The sequence below is a fragment of the Equus quagga genome, chromosome 3 (genome assembly GCF_021613505.1).
Source record: "Equus quagga isolate Etosha38 chromosome 3, UCLA_HA_Equagga_1.0, whole genome shotgun sequence".
NCBI classification, from domain to species: Eukaryota; Metazoa; Chordata; class Mammalia; order Perissodactyla; family Equidae; genus Equus; species Equus quagga.
Window position 1 is genome coordinate 68,582,600 of NC_060269.1, and position 16,385 is coordinate 68,598,984.

Sequence of the window (16,385 nt, forward strand, 5' to 3'; positions counted from 1 at the left end):
AGCCTGCCCTTGTTCTAGCTTCCCCTGCAAATCGCATGTTTACGAGCCTCTGATCTTTCGGTATTAGCTGGCAGCTTCTTTCCTCCTCTCAGCTCTCTTCTCTCCAAAGAGCCCCCTCAGTTCTTCCCATTACTGGGGGCTGTAACTGCACAAGATGCCGTGCCCCAGGCAAAGCTGGGGTCCAAGGTACCAGCTCAGCCATGCAAACCACAAATGGGCAAAGACCACTCCCCCGCGGTGGGCTCCTCTTTGACCTCTCTCCAGGGGCTCCTTCCTCTTCAGCTGCCCCCATCCCACACCAGGGGAGGGTCCGTGAGCTCAGCACAGGCCCTACTTGGAGACACTGAGCTACAGCTTGGGAAGAAGCCCAGATGCACAGCGTGGACCCCCAGCCAGGAGGCCTTGCAACCTTACCTCCTGGCACACCCGATACTGGTCGATGGCCCAAACTGTGGGCACGTGGGTGGCAAGCAGCTGGTACTGGGTGAGGGTCGCATTGCAGGCCCGGGCACGGATGAGCCTGGTCTTGCCCACGGCGTTGTCCCCCACCACAACGCACTTGATGGTCTCTACGTTTGGCCTTTCATAATCCATGTCAGAATCCATTAATTGGGACCTGACGGAGAGGAGAGAAGCAGTCAAGACAGTTTCGCACACCAGCTCCCTGAGGGCCAGGGCCAGCAGCTCTCCTCAGCCAGGGCTGCCCCCTCTTCAAGCCGTGGAGCGGAGAGGAGGAGAAGGGAGTAGCTTTCTGGGCAACAGCTCTGCAGGGGCCGAGGAGGCGGGAGCCCATTCAGGCTGAGAGGGGCAGTCCCACGGGATGAGCCGCTCGTGCCCCTCCTGTTGCCACCATCCTCCAACTGGGCTTCCAAACGGGGGAGGGCTGTGAGAGGTCCCAAGGCGGAGCCTGCCCAGGGCCTGTCCCCACTCTCCCAGAAAGAGAAGAATCTGCCTGGGAAGCTCACTTCTCCTCCGCTCTCCTCCTCCCACCAGCAGGGCTGTGGCAGCAGAACAACAAACAGCTGAGAGAAGCAGAGTCGGGACCAGGTCCCCACCCTTCCCAGCATGCCTGAGGGCAGAGCCACTTTAAAGTTTAATGGACTTAGAGCTGGGTGCAGCATTCCTGGCCTCCACCTTTGCCTCTCTCCCTCTCTGCTTGTGGATTTCCAAGCCCTAGCTCCGACTCCCCTTTACGGAGATACCAAACTTTCTCCTCCCAGTCTCTCTGATCTGGGGAGGCCTCTGGGTGCACCTGAGCGGCCCACGGGCCTCCCCTCTCATGTGACCTGTGTGGTTCACTCAGCTGCAGGTCCAGCTCTAAGATGGAAGTGGGGGTAACTACGGGCCTGGGATAATACACTCCATGGCCAGTGGGCCCTCCCATCGCCTACCCAAGCCTGCCCTCCAAGCATCCTGCATCCAGTCAGGATGGGACCTTCTGCACTTCCCATTCCTAGGGAGGAGAGTTCTCAAGCTGGAAGCCCAAGACACCTGACACTCCTGGAAGGATGCTTGCTAAATTGACTGCCCAGGTAATAGGGTTTCTGGGGCAAGCAGAGGGTCAAAAACAGGCCTGGATTTCTGGGTAAATGCTTGCCTCAGTTTCCTTCTGTGTTGGGCAGAGAGGGAGTGGTTTGTCCACCCACAGAGAAGGATGGCTCAAATTAACAAACAGAAGGCCCTTCTGCAGTCAAAATGTCACATCAGTGTTCAAAAAGCTGTCACCAGGAGGCTTGAGGGGACTTTCGCTGGCAGCCTCCCAGCTGGCATCCACCCTCCTGGAAGGGTTGGGGGTGGGGGGGTGAGTAAGTGTAGGGCAAGCACTATTGGGGAGCTGGGTTTTGCCAGGGTCTTTGGCCTGCCCTTGCTCACATACCCAGTGTGCATGAAGTCAGCTGGGGGCTGGAGCAACCTGGAAGAATCCTTCCTAGGCCAAGGAAGGCTGCGCTCAGAGGAGTCCTGGAGGCTGCCCAGACGCCCTCACTGCTGAGCCATCCAGCCCAAGAGCCAGGCCACCAGCAGCAAGAGAGCTGCTCCATTCCTGCCGGGCTGTGACTGGATGCCAGCATGCAGGAATGCAGAGCTGAAATATCCAAGTAACAGTGGCAACTGGGATTTGCGCGAGTGGATACGTCTCGGCAACCTAAGCAAAAAGTACAGCAAGGACTTTTCAATGAGCCAAGAGCCTCCTTCTTCTTGGAAGTTTACAGGATCAGGACTCTAAACCACAAGGGGTCTCCAGGCAGGTCCCCATCCCCGTCTCCAGGGCAACAGTCCGCACCATTCCTTCTCCCTCCTCCACCCCTCCTCGTCCTCCCCAGCCAGCAACGGTTTTTCTAACCACCATCTTGCCTCCTCCCTGCTCTCTCTCCTGAGCTGAGGACCAACTGGGATCCCTACTTGGACAGTCCCTAGTCTCAAGTCAGGCAGCTGAGAGGATGGGTTGGCACTGGGAGGAATCATCTGGGTTGTGGTTTCTGTTTTATCGATTGAAGAACAAAACAGATAGGACGCCAAATACAAATACGTACAGCTGTAGGAGAAAGAAAAACGCACCAGCCAATAGAACTTCTTTCTCAAATTTAGATTCTAGAAGCATGTAGCTGTATAGGCAGAAGGGGGATGAGGAGGCACAAAGGAGGGGCATCAGTTCTTAAATCCAGGAGTATCTTGATGGCAAGGAGGCTGCCAGAACACCAGCAGAGCAGTGCCGGTCCAAGATCAGCGAGTTTATGACTAAAACACTCACGCACACCTTACGTACCTCTAGGGTTAAGTAGGGGATGGCCAACCAACAAGTAGGACAGCGCCAAGCACTGATGAGAGTTTAGACAGCAGACCTGCTGGCTGCTGCCAGGCTGAGCGCCCCTCCCCATCCATTCCCCAGCTGCCCCTGCTTGCCTCCTCTGCTTGTACTTCGACTTCCTCCCTATTTTCATCATTCCCACCCACTCCACCCCTGTCCCAACTGCCTAACTGGCAAACTTCATTGTCATATTTAGGAAAGGGCAAATCACTTCACTTCTCTAGGCATCAGTCTGCCCTTCTGGAAAATGGGTATGAGAGCTTTGGAAGAAGGTATCCTAAAGCTTGGTGAATTTGTGGCAAGAGAGCCTGGGCTGAAAGGAGGTATCTGTCTTCTTATGTAATGTGGTATTATTATATAATGCTAGATTACATATCTCCATGTGTAAGTTCTCTCTTTCTTAAGATACAGACTGGCTCAGTTAAGCCAGCAGAACTCCTAGTTCAATCAGGCCTGTCTTAATTGAGGATCCTGTACAAAAGATAGCATGCCAATGCCAACTAATGTCATTTTTGCTCTAGAATATTGTTACTTTATTGTATGATTGCTAATGTATACGACCCACCCAATGAGATTCTTAACCTACCCTCTCCCTCTGGCATTCTCCTTCAATGACTCTAGACTTTTCCGCACAATTACCTCATCTCCATTCCTTCTGAGCCTCCTGACTAACCTCCATAAACTATGGCTTCCTTGCCACCCTGCCCTGGATATCACAACCCCAAATCACTGCACGCCCTCAATGATCCCAGAGTTGCCTGGAGCTCCCTCCCCACCCCATCCCATGGTCCCTGTGCCCCTCTCCAAAAACAGCATCCTGCTCACTGCTCTCCCAGCTGTGCGCTCAGGCCAGGCCAAAATGCAAGGTGTACTCAGATTAGCTACAACCCTCCTGGGCTCCCACTCCCACCTCCCACAACCCTACACACACTCTTTGCAGAGCCCAGAAAAACCCCCCCTTCCCTCCCACAGCTGATAGGAGGCTTGTTCATCTGTAGCTGCCCTAGTCTGGTTGTCAAGGAAACGACAGAATCTCCCCGGGAGCCTGGCTTGTCTCCTAGCAACCAATATCCCACATCCTGCATCTTACAAAATGCAAAAGGGAGGAATATCCTGAAAATGAAGGCAAAAATCAAGGAGGCTGGGTTGGGAAGAGAAGGGAGAATCGGGAAGAGAAGAGAAGAGAGGGTGGCCTCGGCTTTAAAGGAGGCTCCCAAGGGGTGGCTGACATTGTAATATGGTGAAAGGCAGGGAGATGAATTCCCCTGCAGAGCCAATGAACAGCAAGGCCCAAGGGGATCTTGAACGGTCATATTAACAAAAACTAGAAGCCTGAATACCGAATAAGCCTTCTCAAACCTAAAATGCGGAAACATCGACAAACAACGCTAAGGATTTCTTCTCCCAGTAGTTTGCCAGAACTCAGATGTACAGACTGCAGTGGAGTTGGATTGAAAGAAAGATCTCCGAAACGACGAGCAAAGCACCCAGATTCCACTGGGTTTTAAGAGAAACATTTCCACCACTCTGGACCTTTTTTCCCGACACGCTGCTCTGCACACACACAAGACAAAAATTAAAATTAAAAAACGGGGAAGGGGAAAGGCTGCGAGACGCCAAGGCCATCAAGTCATCTTCCTTTCCCTAGAAAAACCCGGAAAAGGTTAGTCCCCCGCCCCCGAGAGCCCAGCAGCCTAAGCTACAGCCAAGGGACGAGCGAGAGCCGAGGGGATGTCAGGAGGGGCGAAGACAGGGCCCGGAGAGCGCAGGAGAAGCGGCGCGTTTCCAGAGGCTGTTTGCAACCCGGCCATAATAGAAATTAATCATTTACTTACACCTCTACATGTGACGGGGTAATTTCTAGTGTAAGGAACACATCTCTTCCTGCTAAGCACGCTCATTTTAGTGAAATGTCTAGGGTCACTCCGTGCGTGCAAGTTAGGACGATGCCGGCGCCGCCCCGCCGCTGCCGCCGCTGCCGCTACACGCTCCGGACCCGGGTCGCGTCAGCTCAGAAACTCTGACAAAGCAGCCCCGGCCGGACGGCGGGCCGGGAGCGGCCGCGCGCGGCTCTGCAGCCTCTGCCTCTTCCGGATCAGCATCGCCGCGCGCCCCAGGCGCCCAGCGTCATGGAGGCGGCTGCGCGCCGCCGCTCCGACCTCGGGCGGCCGGGCCGCGCCCCCGCCGCCGGTCCTCCGGCTCGCGGCGGGAGGCGGCGCCCGGGAGCGGAGGAGAGGGGCGAGGCCGACGCTGCTCCGCGCCGGGCCGCTCGAAGGCGCGGCCGCCAAGACGCCTCGCGCTGCAGTCCAGGAGACCGCTCGCGACCTCCTTTTTTCATTCACAAAAAAAAGAAAGGGAAAAAAACGGAAAAACAGAGGAAAAAAAGGAAGGGGGGCAAGATCGCGTCCAGGCCGGCTGCTGCGACAGGCACCGCCCACCGCGGCGCTCGGTTGGTGGAAAGGGGTCGGGGGACGGAGAAGGGGCGGGGAAAGAAGGGGATTGGGCGCCCCGGCGGCCCGCCCCGGCCCCGCCCCCGGCGCCGCTCGCTCCCTCCCTCCCCCTCCCCTGCCCCTCCCGGCAGACGCAGCGGGGAGGGTCTCGGCTCACCCCCAGAACCTGGCGGCGGCGCTCTACCTGGGGAGGCGCGAAACCTCACTGGACTCCCACGAGGTTTTCCCCTTTCCTCCGGGAGGCTGAGAAAGAACTCTGAGAGGTATCCTGGGTCAGCCCTGGAAGGAATGCGAGTTAGGGGAGGGAACATTTTTTCCATGCCCCTTAAACCCAGGCCTCCACCACCTGCCCAGAAGGAGAGGAAGACACCGTTTCCATACAAGCCCTCTGCCGGCTCAGGAGTTATCCTGGCACTTGAGGGCCTTCCTCCCACCATCACCACCCCCTGTGGCTACAGCCTATGCCTCCAACTGCCTTGGCCCTGAATGAGTTTCACAATGGGTCCCTGTACCACTGTACCTGTTAACCATCCAGGCCTTCTCTCTGCCACTCTTCTCCGGCAGTCTGCGCTTCCATCCCACCCCCATCTTATTGCCACTTTGAGTTCACCGATATCTTCTGACCTCTGAGAGAAATGCTGTGAAGACACTAGCCCAGGAGACGGTACCTAAGGCACCTTGGGGCTCTCTGCCTCAGTTTACTCCTCTGTAAAATAGGGAAGTTGTAAGGTATGACATCTGTAATATGAGTGGTCCTCAAAGGAAGTTTCCATGTTCAAGGCTGGTTAGACTTTGATGATCTTGACTGCTAGTAATTACAATAGTCAGCTCAGTCTGGTTTTATCCGTCTTGTCTGTTACTTCTAGACAGTGTTTAAAGCCCAGACTGACATGCCTTCCACCTAGCACTCTCCATCACACCTCCAGCTTGTGCTCTGAGGATGCAAATCCACTTTAACACTAGTTTATGCAAAATATGATTAGAAAGAGAAATCCATTGCCAAAAAAAGGCCAATAAAAAGTGAATTTTGTGTGGTCTGAAGCATGCTTCCCATGTGTGATTGTGTGTAGTTGGAAGTTGCCCATCAAGGTGTTTGTGATAAACACGGGTTCTGGCCTGGTCCACGTTCAGTAAGCGCCTCCTTCTGAATCTGCCTAGAGCTGGAGAAGAGGTTAGGGATGACTGAGGGTCCTACTTACTTCACACTTCTGGGGAGGCCCCTCTGTCCGTAAAACAAGGTATTGGTTTGAATACATGCTTAGCAAAGAAACTAAACCGTGTACAGGTGTGTTCTTCCCACATTTTTTGGCATTGAAGAGCCTCACCCCATCCTCTGTGTGCCAGAGCTCACTGCATCAAAGGAAAGCCCAGTATGAGCTCTCTGCACAGGGGCCACCAGGGCCACCAGGGGACAGGGTCTCTCCCACCAGCACCCTGTTCCCCACACCCAGCTCCAGAGCGCCAACCTTCACAGGTCCTGGCAGCAGGCACAGCTCCAGGGCAGCATAGAGCAGGAAAACAGAACTGAGCTCCACCCAGAGTTGTGAGGCTACCAGGCCTGCAGCTTTGGGGCCCAGGTCCTTTCCCTGCTTGGAGAAAGAGTCAGCCTGCATCCCTCACTGCCCAGCCCTGGGCTGTCTGGGAGCCTGTGCAGACCTCTCCCTCAAGCCAGTCTACAAGGCCCTGGTGTTTCTCACTCCCAGCTCAGTGACTGGGATCCAGCTCTTTCCTCCCAGTACAACTGAAGATTCTCGACACGAAACACAGATCACCACCAAGCTCTGCCCTCCATCTCTGCCCCAGTTGTGGCCGATGCCAGGCCTTCTCCCCACCCTGACCCTCAACTCACCCCTCCTGGCTACTCCAGACAGCCTCAAGATCTCGGCTCCTGGGCCAGTGATCTGGCTACCAGCTTGCTTCATCCGTGCCTAGCCCTCCAGTGCCTGAGCTCCAGAAAACAGGGCCATCCCCTGAGGCCAGGTTCCTCGCCAGCAACCAAAGAGATGTCAGCAGCCCAGTCTGGGTGGGCTCTGTCCCAGTCCCCAGCTCTAGCCATCAGCAGCATCTCAGCACAGGCAGCTCCCCACTCTCCCTCACCTTGCACCCCTCCCACCCCAAGCCTGGGGAATCTAGTTTCCTTGCTTCAGATTACTTCTCAAGTCAGGCCTGGTGGGAAGTTTTTCCAGAAAGACTCCTAGCCTCTTTCTCTCTCTGCCTCCTTCTTTCTTCTATTATACATGCACGCGCACACACACCCACACCCCAACCCCATCTGCCCAGTTCCCTCAGCGTGGAACCACTGGTGTGGTTCTTTGGAGCAGCTCAGAACCGGCTGCTGATTCCCCCACATCACTGGCCAGCTGGGCTTCTCACTGCCCTTCCGCAGATGGGCCTGGGCAATGCCCTGCCACAGCCTGGCTTACTCGCCCCGGGAGGGCAATGCCTGGCTGCAGCCTGAGGTATTCCCGGTTCCACTGTGGTCTCCTGCTTCCCCCAACATTTCTTCCCTTACCAAAGCCTTCTTGTGACTCCTCCTTCCCAGTGACATAAACCTCTTGAACCTGTCCCCAAAGGCACTCCTTCCATCTATCCCCATGGCCACCCTCCTCAAGGGCATCGTGTGCCGCCTTTTTCCTGAAGTCCCTGAGCAGGGGACCTAGTCTGGCGAGAGAGCTCTCCTTCCTGGTCCTCAGGAAGGCGCCCGTGCAGCAGGCTCTCAGCCAGAACTCCAAACCCTCCTCTCCACGTGGCCCCTCCCCAGTGCCGGCCAGCTGTGCAGACCCCTCTCACTGAGCCCTCCTCCAACCTGCACGGTCCATCTGCTTCACAGGCAGCTCCAGCCCTTTGACTATTTGCAGGCTACGAACCTCTCTTCTCTCCACCCCTGTCCTGGAACACCCGAGCCTCTGCAAAGCCTACCCAACAGGGCTTGTAACGTGAGCTCTGCCCCTCTCCCCTGCAGCGTGCAGAGTCTGGGACACACGGCATTGCCAGCCTGCACTTGGGGCAAAGTTCAGAAGCAGCCAAGAGCAAAGGCAGAGGCATCTCAAGATGCAGAGCCCCAGCAGGGTGGAGGAGGTGAATCTGGTAAGCCTGAAGTCTCTCAACCTCCTTGCCCAGGGCTCAGGGGGCACCTCCAGGTCTCCACAAGGAGGCAGGACCCTTCCGGGCCTTACTAAAGCAGTTCTCTCAACCTGAACACTGCTCCTTTTACCACCCACTTCACCTGGATAGTGCTTACTCATCCTTCAAGTTTCACCCTACATGTCATTTCCTCCAGGAAGCCTTCCATGAATACCCCCTACAAAATCTGGGTTCTCTGCCCTGCCTCTGCTCTTCCCTAATAATACCAACCACACTGCTCTATCACTGGGTGTCTCTCTCCCTCTCCATATTGAGAACTTTTTAGGGAAGGGACTGTGCTTATTCAAAAGAGTATCCTTTGTGCTGGTCTGGCAACAAGCGCTCAACAGGCACTCAGTAAATGCTTGATGGATAAATGAATGTTTGGGGAGGAGAACTGGAGGTGGGAGGGAGTTGACACCACCCAGTGGCTACTCACGTGCTGTCCAGAGAGGTCTTCCACAGGTCGTACCGGCCTTTCCTTCCGACTGCCATTGCTCTGTGCTCCCTTGGGGCTCCTGGTTGAGCTGGATGGAAGTGAATGAGGCAGAGCAGGGAAAGACAGCGGGGGAAGGAATGAGCACAGTGTGAGTTACCCGGACCCAGAGAGGCACCACCAGGTCGGTCAGCCCAAACGGAGAGTCCTACTCAGGGCAAGAGCATGGCTCCTAGTGTCCAGGCCAGTAGGCTGAGACACCCAGCCTGGGGACCAAGACAGAGGTCACCCCAGGGGGTCAAGGGGCTACCCAGGAGGCAAGAACCAGGGTCAGGGTTCATCCCATGCTATAGGCATCTGCACTTTCTGAACTGGTTTGGTAATTTGGAAAGAGCGGTCTGTTGTCCATCAGGAGGCCTGGATTCCATCCTCATGCAGCTGTGTGACCGTGGACAATTCCTTCTCCTCCCTGGGACCCAGCCTTCTCATCTTCAAGGGTTGGGTCAGGTGACTTCCAAGATGCATTCCAGCACTGACGTCTGAAATGGGTTCCTAGCATGGAAAGCCTGTATTTTATCGGTCATCCTTTTCACTGGAGCAGCTCCTGACCCAAACTGGGACTCAGCAAAATACCAGCTCGTGGCCACCAAGGCTGAGAATGGAAGAAGGAGGCATTTGGGGGCAGGAGGGAGGGATTAGGCACATGGTAAGAGAGTCTAATTCTGCAATTGTCCCCACCTTTAGCTTCCGTCAATGGTCTGTCACAATCTTGGGACCAGTTCAGCCAAAGAAAACTCTAGAATTTCTGGAGAGATTGGGAATGATCAAGGAAGGGATTGGAGAGGCCAGCTGGGCACCTTTGGAAGCAGTTGGCACTGTGTCATTAAAGGGGAATGGAAGAGCATCTTTGTGACGACCCCCCAGGGGCAGATTGTGACAAGGCAGAAGGAAGCCAAGGGAAGAAGAGGCCCCTGAGCCAGGTGTGGGCAGGGATATGGGCAACCGTGGCCCTAAGAGCCCAGAGTGAAAAGAAACAGCCATTGCACTAGTTGGTGCCGACCTTGCTGGCCTCCCCTCCACCAAGAACTGGCTGTGTGACTTTGGGCAAGGAGCTTAATCTCTCTGGTCTGCCATTGGCGATAACAATATTACTTGCCTGAAGACAGGGGGTGACTAGATGATCTTCTCACGGCCCCTTCCAGGAGTGAGATCAGAGACTGTGTGATCCTTCTAACTCTTCCTCCACTTCTGCTTCTCCCTATCACAGACCTGTGGTTTGTGCCCCTGTGTAAAGGGGGACCCTACTCCCATTTGTGCCTATGCCACCTGGGCCACCTATGGCGAGCAGACAGCCCAGAGGGCATGGGGCAAGGCTAGGGAGCTGGAATTCTGACAGCCTAACACACCAGGCTCAAAAAGTCCCCTGCCCCCCTTGGCCCTGGTGCCGGGTGGGTCTCCTGAGGGAATGAAGAAACCAGGTGAGGCAGTGAAAGGAACCTGAGTGAGAATTCTGCTGGGGATCCTCAAAGTCCGGCCAGCCCCCGCAGCCTTCCTACAGCCTCAGCACCGTGGGGCTGGCCGGGCTGCTCAGAGCAGAACTGAAGAGCCCACTGCCGGTCTGGTCTAAGCAGGCTACAGCCAGCCCCAGCTGTCAGAGATCCAAGCATGCCAGCCCCTCGGCCCACTCGCCCCAGCCCCTCTGTCCTGGCCTTCCTCCCAGGAAGCCACAGCTGACTGAGGCCTCCATGAAACATATGCTGCAGCTTTGAAGCAGCTCCTTGTCCAGCAGAGAAACTTGAGCATTTCTTGGCCTAGGTCTTTAAAGTACCACCACCACTGATGCCATGGGGGAAATGCACGATACACCCTGAGTCTCCTGGGACGCTGACTTCTCAGGACAGTGCACCAGAAGCTACCATCAGGCAGGCCTGCAGCAGAAAGCAGCTAGATGGTGTTACTTCTGCCCTGTTTTATAGGCAGAAAAGTGACAAGAAGGGGTCAAAAATGCATCCCTCAGCCAATGTGTCCAGGCCCAAGATCCTGTCCTTCAAACAAGCTGTGGAGCTCCTGAGAGAGGGCAGGCCTGTTCCTGCAGTTCTGCAAAGCCGCAAGCGAGAAGCTCTGAGGAGGCTGATCACCCCAAAATAGACATGTTTTTTTCCACAACTTTTTCATGAGGCATTGGCATCTCTTGCAGCATGGAAAAAAAAATAGCCTGAACTGTTAACAAATCAAGATTATAAAAAGCCCCAATTGTTCCCCACAGGTCCTCATGTGGCTGCGGTGTTCTAGGAGGGCAGGGAGGAGGCTGGGAGAGAGGGCAGGGGAGGTGTGTGTCCAGTCTCCTCTCTTCTGACCCATTTTTCTCCCTTGGTAGTTAGTTTCTGCTAGAGCTCACAGGGACAATAGTTGATGTTAGGGACCAGAAGGGTTTTGTTGACCTCAGAAGTGGTCCTCTGTGAGTGTGCATTACTGTTCACTGCTCCAGATAAAGGAGTGCGCGGCAGGAACGGGGCATTCTAAGAGAGTAGTGGCCCTGCAGTGAGGCTGGTTTGGCTGAGGCTGCCCCACCGGCAGGCAGGGCTTGTTGAGTGAACACTTGGAGGTTCAGTGTTCTCGTCGAGGTCAGCCCAGCCTGAACCTGGATCCGCCTTGCGCACTGCTGCATGTCTGTAACCAGATATGAGTTTGGGGCTGTAGCTGCTTGTGACCCAGGGTAAAGGATTGTCAGGGGCAATCCAGGAAGGGACCTGGTCCTCACCTGCGCCCTGGGCTCCTCTTGCAGGGCTCCAGAACAGCCACTGCAGAGCCACCCTGCACCCTTCGCCCCAGCGCCAAGCCCTCCTCTTGGTCCTTGGACTCCAACAACAGAGAGAGAGAGTGGTGCGAAGGTCCTGGAGTAGAGTCCGCGTTCCCGCCCCTCGGGGTCCCCGGTGAAATCAGGTTGACCTGGATGATATCTGAAGAGTCTCTGGCCCTTTTCTTTTATAACCAGAGGAAGAGAGTTCCCCAGCTCCCCTGACTCCATGTTCCCCACAAAGTCTGGATGGGACAAGGACCCCCTCCATCACCTCAACAAGCCCGCTTCCTTTCTTCCCCTTCTCTCTTTCCTTTGTCTCCCTATTCTCTCCTCTCCCTTCCCCCACCTCCTGCGCAGAGATTTCCATAAACATATACACACGTGGCTCCAGTTTGGTCAAAGATAGGACAGTGTGTTAACTGAGCGGATTGGCAAACAGCCAGGACACGAGGGACCCTCCTGGCCATGGATGGTCCTCAAGGCAGGCAGCCAGGGAGCCAGGGAGTGCTGGCCAGAAGTGTCCTGGGGTAGTGACAGTTCAGCTCTGCCCCAATTGTGGCCGATGCCAGGCCTTCTCCCCACCCTGACCCTCAACTCACCCCTCCTGGCTACTCCAGACAGCGTCAAGATCTCGGCTCCCGGGCCAGTGATCTGGCTACCAGCTTGCTTCATCCGTGCCTAGCCCTCCAGTGCCTGAGCTCCAGAAAACAGGGCCATCCCTGTTCTGAGCGACCAACCGGGCAGCTGTATTTCTCTGGCCTTCTCTGGACCCAACAGCCCTCTCTCAGGCTCTGACCAGCCACTTAGCAGCCAGTTACCCCAGGGAAATTGCAGCCCTTCCCAGGGGCATGGTTTTTAAATGTCTGAGAAGGGGACCCAGCTTCGTGGAGATTCCAATGCGCCCTGTCTCAGCCAAAGCATCGCTCTGCAGGATGTGGTCATTACCCGCTCACTGGGCTCTGGGGCAAGGCTGGAGGTGAGATGAGGAGAAGGGAGGCAGGCCAGACCACAGGGCAGCTGACACCGGGACACCGAGGGGAAAGCTTCACAGGTCAGCCCACTCGACAGCCTGTGGGGCAGGACCTCAGCCAGCCGGGTGGCAGGGGCAGCAGGGTGCTGCCGCTGCGCCCTTGGAAACACAGTTCAGGGCCCTCTAAGGCCACTGGAAGGTATGCCTCAACTTAGCCTCGTAGTCTGGGCCTCACCACATGCTCGAAAGTCCACCCCTCCCACCCCTGCCACCTTGTTTTTCTTTTGCTCTCTGAGAGGAATCTCCTCAAGCCAGAGGCAGTGTAAAGAGGGGACTTACGTCCTGCCATCTTCACACCCCAGCAGGGAGACCTTGGGGCAGCAGACTGGCTCCAGCAGACCTCGGCTTATGTCCCTTCCAACCACCATTTTACCCATGCAGAACAGAGGACTGGGAGCCACGGTGCTGGGAGGTTTAGGTCAGAGTCCTGAGCGCACACTGCCTCCCCAGGGCCCACGCAGTGGCCATTTTGTGGGCAGAGGTGGTGTGGGCCACCAACAGCCCTCCAGACTGAAGGCACATGACCTGCCCATGCAACCCAAGTCACATCACTCATCCTGCATCTGGAGAAAAGTGAGACTTGTTTGCTCATTCGCTCATTTATCCTTTCTTTCACTTATCACACGCATCTGAGGCTCCTACTAGTGCCGGACACTGTGCCAGAGCTTGTGAGGATCATAAAATGATAACGACTCCATCCCTGTCATCAGGGAGCCTTAATTTTAATAATAGCAATAATTTATCAAGAGTTTACTACATGCCCAGTATTGGGCTACATGTACTACTACACTTAAACTTCAAAACAATCCTCTGAGGAAACACTACAATTATCCTCATTTGATGGATGAGGAAATGGAAGCTTCAAGAAGTGCTGTGGCTTGCCAGGGTCGCAAAGCGGGAGGGACAGAGCAAGGATTCTAACCCAGCAGCTGGCTCAGAACATCTCAGGGGAGACCACACAGCCCCTGAGTCCCTTACAACCTCACGCCCTGACTTTAGAGCATTAACATGTTGTTCTTAATTCATACAAAAATAACCCTCTTTATCTTACAGGTGAGAAATCTGAGGGTCAGAGTGGAAAATGGCCATGCACAGTCACACAGGGAGTGTGTGGCCATGTCAGGCCCAGTGCTGTGGCCGCTGCACCGGACTTTATCTCTCGGCTTCTATTTCCTCATTCGTGAAACCACGCGGTTCCATTGGATGACCTCCCCCACTTTTGAATTTCTGACTGTGTGATGTTATCATACAATGTTGTTTTCTGCCATCGGAGAGAGTCAACAGGAGCTCCGTGGCCGTAGGGAGACAGAAAGCAGAGAAGCAGGAACGGACTAGCTAAGACTTGCCTCAAACCCCTCTCCCAGCCCACACCCAGCCCAGCAATCCTTGCCCCACAGGGAGCCAAGAATGTGGAAATGTTTTCATGCCTCAAGGCACAGGATTTTGACTCAACTGATGGGGCATATATATATATATATATATATATATATGTCAACGGAGGATCTGACAGGTCTCAACAGCTGGGGATGAGGAAATATGCCCTAGAGATGGGGAGACAGGTAGAAGACGTAAAATTAATGTAGCTTAGAGCCCTGGGCAAAGGTTAACTGTGAACATGGTCAGCTAGATCCTTAAATGGTCACTTCACACAGCCCCTCTTAGATAGGCTGACACTTGTGGGCTGTACCCATCTCCACCTTTGCTAATGCCCACAGCCACCCACCTCTCAGCCTTGGCCCCTTGTCTGAGTGGCCGCAGCCTAGAAGGGACACCCTCAGGTCCCAAGAAGCCTTAGCCTCAGCCTGGTCCCTGCCTAGAACAAAGGAGCTCCTTCGCTCAGCTACTCCTCTGCAGGAAGTGACCGCAGGCTGGCCCAGGGTCTCTGCTGCCCTGGAAGGAATTCCCAGTGCAAGCCTGAGAGTCCTTGGCCAGGTGGGACTAGAAAGAGGCACCAAGTTGAGAGGGTGAGAATTAGGGCTAAGGATGCTGCTCAGTTCCTGTTTGGAGAAATGCATCCTACTGCCTGAGGGGTTGGGGAGCTCCAAGAGTGAGAGGAGCTGTTCAGGGGCTGCACAGAGGCCAGGGTGAGCAGGCAGGAGAGGCCAAGCACAGGATAACTGGCCTCGTGGAGGCATCGCTGGAATTGGCAGTGGCCCTGCAGGTTGGGGAGGGACAGAAGACAGAGCAGGCGAGAGGGCCTAGGCAGCCACAGAGTCACAGGCTGCCCTGGCTCCGTCCTGGCCAGGGGTGCCTTTGATTGACAGGGATGAACCGGGCTGTTAGAGAGACATGCCTGGTCAGCCGCTTGCTCCACTGCCTCCCCTTCCCTCCTGGCCAGGTTCACAAGGAGAGGGGAACCCAGGCCTGCCGCTGACTCGTGGCCCCTTAGACACTCCCTCCGGGTTCTCCCATTGCAGGTGGAACCCCCCACTGCCTGCCCTGAGACTGGCTGCCTCGGGTTGCTGGGCCACAGTTGAGGGGCTACTATACCTGGATGGGTAAGACACGTGATTCCTTACCCCACCCACCCCTGGTGCTGCCTTCACATCTCCCACCTTCCGAGGAGACTGCATTCTGAGACCCGCACATCCTCCTGAGTGCTGGGAGGGACCAGGTGAAGACAGGGGAGCACCTAGGCTCAGAGAAAGAGCCCAGGGGTGGTCTCGGACTGGTGGGGTGTGAGTCGTAGACTTACCTGCTGCCTCTCCTCTGGGGCCCAGCTGGCCTGTCACCATTCCCTGTCCGAGAGTAGTGTCCTGGGCCAGGTCAGTGGGAGGGAATGTGTGAGGAAACAATACATGGACTTTAAGGGCTGAGAGCCCAAGCCCAGCCTATGGGGAGCCAGGTGAGGGACATGGTTACCATATCCAGGGGTGGGGCCAGAGGGCTGGGCTCCTGGTTAGTTCCCTCCCCATCTAGGGCTGCGCAGAGCCCAGAGATAAGCCACCCGGGCAGGAGGTCCCATTCCCATCTTTGAACAGGTGAGCATTCTTGGTATCTCGGCCCAGACCCTGGCCCTGGGGCCCTGCCTTTGGTTTGTCCTCAGGCTCTCATTCCGACTTCTGTCCTGGCCTCTCCTCCTCCTCGGTGACTCACATTGCTTTGGAATTTCACTCATTGGCTTTTTCTGACGCACATCCTGGGAGCCCGGCCGGGAGCCAGGGAACAGCACTGTTGCTTTACCCCCACAGGTGGTTGATTTGGGCGCCCTGAGCTGGAGGCTGTATGGAGTTGTGGAGAGGGAAGCCAGGCTGGAGAAGTGAGGCTGGGTGTGCAGCTGCTAGACAGGAAGGCTTTCTTCCTGCTTCCGCTCACCTGCACACAGGGAGACAATAAACAGGGAAAGTGATGGCTTGCGGTGGTCAGACATACCTGGCTGGCCAGCCAGGAAACTCGAGAAGATTCAGTGACTGAGTTTGAAACCTAGACTGGCCACTGTGCTTCTTGGAATGAATTTCTGACCTCAGTCTTCCCTTTTGTGAGTCTTAAAGTTTTGATAGCCCCCAATTTGAATGCTAAGAATGACAGCCCCTTCCTCAGTTGATGGGGCTTACGTATCCCTCCCAATGACAGGAACCCTGTTATCTCCCCACTTTGGATATTATGTGAGGGGCTGGCTCTGGGTGGGATTGCGGAGAAGGAAAGGGCGGGTTGTCATGACCGTGCACTGGGCTGGGAATTGAAGACCTGGACTCATTCAGGTCTGCCATCGCCCCGACTTCTCCCCATCGGGGGCCTCC

At 55.6% G+C, this 16,385-nt stretch overlaps 1 protein-coding gene across 13 annotated transcripts in view; it reads right to left on the bottom strand.

Annotated features, from left to right (window-relative positions):
• The window catches only part of RHOBTB2 (Rho related BTB domain containing 2), a 29,770-nt gene extending 14,145 nt beyond the window's left edge, over positions 1–15,625 (bottom strand). Inside the window, exons 1-4 of one of the 13 annotated variants that reach the window (XM_046657617.1) lie at positions 8,819–11,831; positions 5,441–5,535; positions 1,877–2,143; positions 415–616 (exon numbers count right to left, since the gene is read on the bottom strand). In XM_046657617.1, coding sequence (XP_046513573.1) covers positions 415–616; positions 1,877–1,887 — 213 coding nt within the window. In that variant the 5' untranslated portion in view covers positions 1,888–2,143; positions 5,441–5,535; positions 8,819–11,831. The other 12 variants (XM_046657614.1, XM_046657616.1, XM_046657611.1 and 9 more) reach the window with 12 other exon arrangements.
• Positions 15,626–16,385: the final 760 nt, after the last annotated feature.